The sequence below is a fragment of the Penaeus vannamei genome, chromosome 37 (assembly GCF_042767895.1).
Source record: "Penaeus vannamei isolate JL-2024 chromosome 37, ASM4276789v1, whole genome shotgun sequence".
Lineage (NCBI taxonomy): Eukaryota > Metazoa > Arthropoda > Malacostraca > Decapoda > Penaeidae > Penaeus > Penaeus vannamei.
In genome coordinates, this window is record NC_091585.1 from 25,755,235 (window position 1) to 25,765,234 (window position 10,000).

General features: G+C 38.6%; 1 protein-coding gene across 1 annotated transcript in view; it reads right to left on the reverse strand.

The window, feature by feature from the left end:
• The window catches only part of LOC138859677 (uncharacterized), a 21,586-nt gene that overhangs the window by 3,363 nt on the left and 8,223 nt on the right, over positions 1–10,000 (reverse strand). Inside the window, exons 2-5 of the mRNA XM_070115489.1 lie at positions 954–1,596; positions 809–833; positions 336–467; positions 1–40 (exon numbers count right to left, since the gene is read on the reverse strand). The exon at positions 1–40 is cut by the window's left edge and continues 371 nt beyond it. Of these exons, the coding sequence (XP_069971590.1) occupies positions 1–40; positions 336–467; positions 809–833; positions 954–1,596 (840 nt within the window). The remainder of the gene's footprint in view (positions 41–335; positions 468–808; positions 834–953; positions 1,597–10,000) is intronic.

Genomic DNA, 10,000 nt, shown 5'->3' on the forward strand with positions numbered 1-10,000 from the left:
ATACGAACGCCATGAGTCCCGGCGTTCGTGAATCCGACGCCTGCAAGCGGATTCGTGTTAGCGTGAAGGAAATTTTAAATTGCTTGTTTTGATATGTATATTGCAGATAATAACAAGAAATTGAATACTTTGTTAGGAATAATTAAACATATTTTGTAGTGCATTAAATTGAATATTCAAAGTGCAGATGCTAGCAGTAATCCTTCCATTGACAACTGACCCCTCTCCCTCCCCTCCCCTCCCCTCCCCTCCCCTCCCCTCCCCTCCCCTCCCTCCCCTCCCTCTCCATCCCCTCCCCTCCCTCTCCCTCTCCCTCCCCTCCCTCCCTCTCTCACCTGATGGCCGGCCGTTGGGCAGGTACGGGAGCGGCCTGCCATTCTTCTTCGCTCCTTGTTGCAGGGCGAGTCCAGCCTGGCTCACGGGGTGTCGGATTCTGCGGGGGAGAAAGAGACGGGTCTTTAGGGATGCTGGAGCGGAGAGGAGGGGAGAGTATGGCGTAAGAGGGAATATGGGGGAGAGAGGGAAAGAGAGAGAATGGAGAGAGACATATTGAGAGACAGAGACACACATAAAGACAGAGACACACTGACGGATAGACATATTGAGGCACACTGATAGACAGAGAGACACTGACAGATAGACAGAGACACACTGACAGAGAGAGAGACTGAGGCACACAGATAGACATATAAACATATAGAGGCACACTGATAAAGAGAGAGACAGAGACACACTGACAGATAGACATATATAGACACACTGATAGACAGACAGACAGAGACATAAAGACAGACAGACAGAGACACACTGATAGACGGACACACCGAGACACACTGATAAATAGACATATAGAGGCACACTAAGAGAGAAACAGAGACATACTGAGAGACAGACAAAGAGGAGAAAAAGAAAGAACGAGAAATACCCGCAGCCGCCCCATCCAGTCACCTGACCATCTGCAGGGGCGTCGCGCTCCCGACGTGGAGTCTCCTTCGGTCAGACACCGCGGCGCCGTTGGTCCAGGGCGTGGCTGAGACCCTGATGGCGCCCTGGGGGACTTTGCCGACGTCCGCGTGGGTTCCTTGCGGCCTTGAAGCCTTCTGGGAAGATCCTACCTGCCATCCCACGCCTGGGTTCGGACCGAGGAGGATAGGGCGGCGACCTCCTGCAGGAACCGCCGGACGCTGACTAGGGTTCTTGAGGCTCCCGGAGGACTTCTGAGGGCGAAGGGGCTCCCCGGCGAAGGAACCGGAGGCCTGGAACGACTGCTTGGTCCTCAGCCCGGGTGGGAAGCCCTGGCTCGGTCGGACACCCGGCCGGGAAGCCTGGTTTGGCTTCGGGCGCGGCTGGTGACCCGAGCTCCGGCTGGGGTGGTACCCGTCGTCGGATTTCGGAGTGGGCTGGTGGGCGGGGCCAGAGCCGAAGCCCAGCCGGTGATCCTGGGCAGAACCGGGTCCAGGCCGGTGCGCGTGGCTGGTTCCTCCGTCGCGGTGGTTCACGGACAGGGGCGAACCGCGGCCGTGGCTCTCCAGCATGTCCAGCCAGGTTTTGCTCACCGCCTCCGTGTCCTCCTCCAGGCTGGTGTAGACGTCGTTCCTGTGAGGCAAGAGGTCGAATTATTCTTAACGAAAGGGAGAATTAAAGATAATAGTAATAATAAAGGTGATAGCTATGTTGATATTACTAATAGTATTAATAGCACTATGGAAAATTCTGCTAATGATAATAATGATAATAGTATTAGTAATGAGAATGATATTATTAATGAGAATGATAATAGTGATAATAATGACAATAATGATGAAAATAACAATGATAATAGCTATGTTGATATTACTAATTGTATTAATAGCATTATGGAGAATTATAATAATGATAATGATAATAGTACTAGTATTGAGAATGATAGAAATAAAGAAAATAATAATAAAAGTGACAATGACAATAATTATAATAACAATAATGTTAGTAGTTATGGTAATATTATTGATAGTATTAATAGCACTATGGAAAATTCTGCCAATGATGGTGATAATAATAATAGTGTTAGCAATAAGAATGATATTATTAATGGTAATAATAATAGTGATAACAATGACAATAATGATAATAATGATAATGGTAATAGTTATGGTAATATTAGTAATAGTAATGATAGAACTACGGAAAATTCTGTTAATGATGATATTAATGATAATAATATTAGTAATGAGAATGATAGAATTAATGAAAATATTAATAATAGTGATAATAACTATAATGATGATAATGATAATGGCAATAGTAATACTACAGCTACTAATACTAATAATGATTAGAATGATAGTAATAACAACAGTAACAACAATAAGGATAATAATGATAATAATAGCAATAATAATGACAATAATGTGATTATGATAATGTAATAATAATGATGATGATACGAATAATGAAAGTAATATCTTAAAAAGTAATAATGATAATAATATCAATTATCATAATAATGAGGATGAAGATTATGATGATGTCAATAATGAAATCAAAATAACGCTACTAATGATAGCGATTCATAAAACAACTAATTGATGATGACAAAACTAATAATGCTAAGAAGAAAAGGATGATGATAACAGTAATAATGACGATAATAATAATGGTAATAATTAGAATAATAAAATAACTATGCTATTGATAATAGTAATAACGATAATGATAATAATAATGGCAACAATAAATACAATGATATTATTAGATGATATTAGAAATGATAACAATAGTAAATGCAATAATGGTAACAATTATGCTGCCCATAATGATAACAATTAAAGGTAAAAGTAATAGTGATAATTATAATAATGATGATGGGGGTGATAATAATTGCTTGATGGTAATGATAATAGTAGTGGTGATAATAACAATCATCATGATAATGACAATACGAAGAAGGATACAGAAGGCATCAAATTACATAATGGTAAAAAAAAAAAAAAAAAAAAAAAAAAAAACGAAAATGGTATAATAGGTAATAATAATAATTCTACATAATCATAATTAAGAGGAGCGAGACTCGACACACGAGGCATCAAATTAACTCAACAATGAGGCCAGAAATTCATGCTAATTACCCCCTCCCCCCTCCCCCCTCCCCCCCGGCCCGACCTCCCAGAACACGCCATTGAACAATTATCCTGAAATTGCTGTGTCAATTGGGTGTCACGTCTGCATGACACACAAGGGAGTGGAATCGCGTGGCGTTGCGCTTGAGGGCAGTCAGCTGTTCTAAAAAGGAAGAAGAAAAGAGAGTGAGAGAGAGGGAGATAGAGAGGAAGGGAGCGAGAGAGAGAGGGAGAGGAAGAGGGAGAGAGAGAGAGAGAGAGAGAGGGAGGGAGGGAGGGAGAGGAAGAGGGAGAGAGAGAGAGAGAGAGAGAGAGAGAGAGAGAGAGAGAGAGAGAGAGAGAGAGAGAGAGAGAGAGAGAGAGAGGGAGAGGGAAGAGAAAAAGAAAAAATATAGAGAGGGAGATGAAGAATATCAATGATATGATTATGATAATATTGGTTACAATAATGATGATATTGACAATAACTATTACTGCTATTATCACTATCATTATCATTATCAATTGCTGTTGTAATTTCTCTCATTATTACTGCTACTACCATTATTGAAGTTGCTGTCACCATTATCACCTGTATCATTACTACTATTACTTTTATCACTTTCTTATCATTACCATTACTATTATTTTTTTCATCATTATCATTATCATTACTATTGTTATTATCATCATTATCATTATCATTACTATCATTATTATCATTATCATTGATATCAACACAATAATACTATCAATAACACTGAGAGTAGAAAGAATGATGATAGTTAATGAAAATTATTATAACAATAAATAATAATGACAAAAAGGATAGCATTTATTATATTATTGAAATGAATAGCAATAGCAAAAAGAACACTAATACTAGCAGTAGAACAGAACTGGTTATAACAATCTTAATATTAGTAGAAGAGTGATAAAAAAACACACCGAAATAATCACTATCATCATATTATCACCACGTGAAGAAAAAAAAATCGTTGCACACTCGAATGTTCTTATTCTTCATGAGAAAAAAAAAATCGTAGCACACTCGAACGCTCCTCCAACAGGTGGTTCATTTCCTCTCTTCTACTATAGCGACCGGACAAGCTAGCAGATGTCGCTCGTTATCCCGCTACGAAAAAGCGCTCGACAACAGGTGTACAGTTAAACCCCGTTATCTCCGTGTCCCGAGTACAGCCTAATACTCATGAATGACTTCGCTATATATTTATTTTACCGACACACTGTCCAAGGAGGAGAGGTTAGGGCTGGTGGGTTACACTGACCGACTGTTGTTTGCTAAATACGAGCGGAGATAAATAGCGTGGGAGCATAAAAATAGCAATTTTGCGTGCGAAGAAATTGAGTGGTGAGCTTTGCATGTTGGGAGAGTTGAAAGCGCTTTCATGGTTTGTTAATTTTTGTATTTATGTTGTCTTACACGGGGCGAGTTGTTAATAGTATGAAATATATATCTTAAGGGTATCTAATTCGTGTCATAATATATGTACATAGGTGCATACACGCACGCACGCACGCACGCACGCACGCACGCACGCACGCACGCACGCACGCACGCACGCACACACACACACACACACACACACACACACACACACACACACACACACACACACACACACACACACACACACACACACACACACACGAAAACGCACACACACACAATTATATTTTTAAAAGAGACAGACAGACAAACAGACAGAGACAGAGACATAAACACAGACAGACAGAGACATACAATCAGGCAGAGCTGAAGCCCATCCGAGGAACCAGATAACCAGGAAGGAGGGTCATCACAACCCGAACGACACTGCGTAACGGCCATTCACGTAACTGAAGTGGCGTCTCGAGTGGCAAAACGGCCACCCTCTTCCAAGATGTCTCGTCTTAGCGTGCTGTACCTTGGTTGAGACGGTCATTTCCTCCTGTCGGTACTCTCATCGCTAAAATAACACGCAGAGGGGGTGTGATATGCCGTGGTAAACAAGGGTGTCAGGTTGTTGTGGCCTCCCGAGTTGGGCGTGGGGTGGTTCTTGATGCCTGGGCGGGGGTGGGGGGTGGGCGGTGGAGCCGTGTTTTTGTTTTGTTCTTTTTGTGTTTCTTCTGTTTATTTATTTTTCTTTCTTTCTTTCTCTGTCTGTTTTGTATTCTCGCTCTCTGACGGTCTGTCTCGGTGTCTAACTGCCTGCTTCGTTCTTCCTCTCTCTCTCTCTCTCTTTCTATAAATTTCTCATCTCTCTCTCTCTCTCATTCCCTCTCCCTCCTTCTCTCTCTCTCTCTCTCTCTCTCTCTCTCTCTCTCTCTCTCTCTCTCTCTCTCTCTCTCTCTCTCTCTCTCTCTCTCTCTCTCTCTCTCTGTCATTCCCTCTCCCTCCCTCTCTCATTCCCTTCCCCTTCCCCTCTCCCTACTCCTTCCCCTCTCCCTCCCTCTTCCTTCCCCTCTCCCTCTCCCTCTACCTCTCCCTCCCCTACATTCACTTTAGTGGGTGCACCTGCTTGCATTGCCTCAACGACCACACATGAGTGTCTTTACCAGAGAAGAACCTAGCAGTTCCTTCCGGTTCTTCGTATAAAAAAAAGAAAAAAAAAAAAAAAACGTAAACAGGTGCAGTATCACAGGTCCCATTGTGGTCCGACGACCGTTAGCAAACCCCATTTTTTAAAAAAGTTATAAATACGCTAACTTAAAAGATGCGTGTATTGTAATTATCATGACTAACAGCCCATTCCCTCAATATAACAACTAATTATGAGGAAAATGAGATGTTTTTTTTTCACTCAGATCCATTTAACTCATTTAACTTAACTACCTCTGTACGTCTTCAGGTTAGTTTAGGCAGTGTTTTGAGTTAGTCTCATGTGGAAAACTTTTCATTATAATTAGGCACTAGGCAGGGTACATATAACGGAGAAGAGCTATCTGTGTTAAAGTACCTTAGCTCTCTGCCTATATGTTGAGGTAATTGTTATATTCATAAGTTAAATTGTTCATCATTAGCGTTAATGCTGATGTTAGTTTATTAGCTGTATCATTGTTATTATTATGTACTTTGTTGTATTTCTGTTATTGTCGGCATTATTATTGGTGTTGTAGTTGTTATATCATAATCATTGTGTCATTATTATGTTTTTTAATCACCATTATTGCGGTTGTCATTATCATCATCATTATTAGTATTAGTATTGTTGTTATCATTATTATTATTACTGTTATTATCATTATTGTTATTTTTGTTATTATTATTATTATCATTATTACTGTTATTATCACTATTATTCTGATTATAAGTATTATTGTTGTTACCATTATCGTTAACATCATTATGATTATAATTATCACCAGAATTATTATTACTATTTCATCATTGTTGTTAATATCTATATTACTTTTTTATTGGCATTACTGTTATTATTATCGTTTTCTTCATTATTATTCTCATGATCAGGATCATCATCATTAATAATAATAATGGTGATAATAGTGATAATAATAACAACAATAATGATAATAATGATAATGACAAAATAATAATAGCAAAGATGATGATGCTAATAATGATTATGATAATAATAAATCTGATAGCAACAAAAATATTATAATAACACTAACAAGGAAAATCATCATCTTAATAAAAATATTGATAATAATAATAATGATAACAATAATATAATTATTATCATTGTTAACAGTAACAATAATTGGAAAAAAAAAAAAAATCTCATGTAAAGAAATAGACAGGTCTAGACTGCATTTTTGTAATATTCTGTCATTCATGATATTGATGATATTGATGAATATAATAATAATAATGATAATAGTAACATTGATAATAATAATAATAACGACAAATATAATCATTATCATTACTATCATCATTACACGAAGAAAAAGCATCTCTCTCTCTCTCTCTCTCTCTCTCTCTCTCTCTCTCTATATATATATATATATATATATATATATATATATATGTGTGTGTGTGTGTGTGTGTGTGTGTGTGTGTGTGTGTGTATGTGTGTGTGTGTGTGTGTGTATGTATATATCTCTCTATATATATATATATATATATATATATATATATATATATATATATATATATATATATATATATATATATATATATATATATATATATCAAGCAATAACCACCATTATCAATAACCCATTAATCAGAAACAATATATATTCTCTTGCTGGTTACTAAATAAAAAAAAAATAATGAGAAAAAAAACGCGAACTGGTATGCATGCAAATCGTAAAAAAAAAATAATAATAATAATAATAAAAAAAAAAAAAAAATCAGAATGAGGTATCGTTTTCTTTCGAGAAAATATTGTTAAAAAAATGGTGTTAGCTTTGCCATCATAACCCTGTTGTGGTTGGCTTGAATGTTAATTTGCAGCCGAAATGTTAACATTATTCGGTAAGTAATGGTGTCGGACATTTTCTTGGAATTTGACCTGAACTTCAGATTTTAAAATTTTGGGTGAGGTATTTATGCTTTTTTTTCTTGCGCACACACACGCACACACAAACAAACACACACTCACTCACATACACACACAGAGGGAGGGAGGGAGGGAGAGAGAGAGAGAGAGAGAGAGAGAGAGAGAGAGAGAGAGAGAGAGAGAGAGAGAGAGAGAGAGAGAGAGAGAGAGAGAGAGAGAGAGAGAGAGAGAGAGAGTAGGAAGAGAGAGAGAGAAAGAAGGAAAGAGAGAGAGAGAAAGAAAGAGAAAGGAGGAGAGAGAGAGAGAGAGAGAGAGAGAGAGAGAGAGAGAGAGAGAGAGAGAGAGAGAGAGAGAGAGAGAGAGAGAGAGAGAGAAAGAAGGAAAGAGAGAGAGAGAAAGAAGGAAAGGAGAAAGAGAAAAGAGAGAAGAGAAAGGAGGAGAGAGAGAGAGAGAGAGAGAGAGAGAGAGAGACAGAGAGAGAGAGAGAGAGAGAGAGAGAGAGAGAGAGAGAGAGAAAGAGAAAGAGAGAGAGAAAGAAGGAAAGAGAGAGAGAGAGAGAGAGACGATATTACATTTTTCCTCGTCACCCCAACAGCCCACATACACACGGTGCAGTCACGGAAACATCCTCTAACCAGAATATGATCTTTATTATCATTTTCTTGTGTCTCTCATTCGCTATAACATTTTTTTTCCCCCTGAGGCGTTTCCTAACTAGCCTTATTACCCCTTTCGTCAGTTCTAAGCAGTCTAGACTAACTCGGGTTAATATTTGGTTACTAGAAGGATAAAACGAAGTGGAATCCTGTTTGGTGGTTCATTTTGTTGGTTCCTCAAAGACAAAACAAGCGGCCATAATTGTTGATAAAGAGAAATAAGGAAATTCGAGAATAAAGGAAGGGCAGGGGAAAAACTCGAAAAAAAACAGGTGGGTAGTTAGTTGGATCTTTCACCGTCAAGTATTCAGCACTTTCAAGAATACGTTAAAGTTGATTTTTGCGTTCCTGGTTAAGAATAGCTGTTCTGCTGTGGGGATTTTTACTGTTTTTACGTTGATATTGTGTTATTTCTCTTTCTCTGTTTCTCTTTTTTTTTGTCTTCTGACCGTCTGTATCTGCTCTCTCTCTCTCTTTCTTTCTCTCTCGGTCTTTATGTCTCTGTCTCTGTCTCTGTCTCTCTCTATCTCTCTCCCTCTCCCTCTCCCTCCCTCCCACCCTCCTTTCTTTCTCCTCCTTCCTTCCCTCTCTCTTCTCTCCTCTCCCTTTCTTTCCCTCTCCCTCCCTCCTTTTTCCCTTAGTCTCTTCTCAACCTCTCTCCCTCCCTCCTTCTCTTCTTCTCTCTCCACTTCCATCTCTTCCCCCCCATTCCTCTTTCTCTCTCCACCTCTTTCCCACCATCCCTCTCCTCCCCCACTCCCTCCTTCCCTTCCCCTCTCACACACCCTCCCTCCCCCTCACTCCCTCTCCCACACCTTCCTCTCTCAAATCCTCATTTTGTGGTCTAAATATTTTTCCCAGTTAATGCCTGTTTCTCGGTTTAATTCTCTGTTTAAGTCCCTGTGGCCGTGTGGCTAAATTGCGGTGTATACGCTGGTTAAGAAACGGTTATTATCGTTGCGAAAACAAACGTGTAGATTTTTGTCTTAGGCAACAAAAATGGTATTTGCTGTAGTTGATTCAAGTACGATTAATTTTCATATAAACAATGATAACAGGGATGGTTATACAGGCCTCGATTAAAAGACTTTAAAATATGTATATGTTTATGTATATGTGTGTGTGTGTGTGTGTGTGTGTGTGTGTGTGTGTGTGTGTGTGTGTGTGTGTGTGTGTGTGTGTGTGTGTGTGTGTGTGTGTGTGTGTGTGTGTGTGTGTGTGCGTACGTGCGTGTGCGCGCGTGTGTGTGTTTTGTATCGTAAAATAGTATTTCTTAAAAAACATATTTTACGAACAAACACAAGATACCTATCCTAGTTTACTTAAAGACTTTGCAATAAGTTTACTCCAAGCTATGTAAATGCCATTAAAATATATAGGTAATAAAATAAACATTCATGGCAGTTATGGTCGAGTTTGAGGCTGGCTTCTTCTAAGGGGGGGGGGGGAGGAGCACATAATTTTCTTAGCCTTGGAGAGAACATAGAACATAGAACATAGAACTTGATGGTCTATAGTGATGATGGTGACGATCCCTACCATCACCATCATGCTAATAAGGACAATGATAGCAGTATTAATTTTGATGTTGAAAATAATAATCGTCATCATCCTCACTATACTGATGACGAAGATAATTGTTATTTCTATAATTATTATTGTTAGTAGCAATATTATTATTATTATTTTTTTTTATCCTTTTATCATTAATATTCATTACTGTTATACACATACACACACACATTTAATTCTTGTTTTCTATTATCATTATTATTATAATTACTATCATTATTAT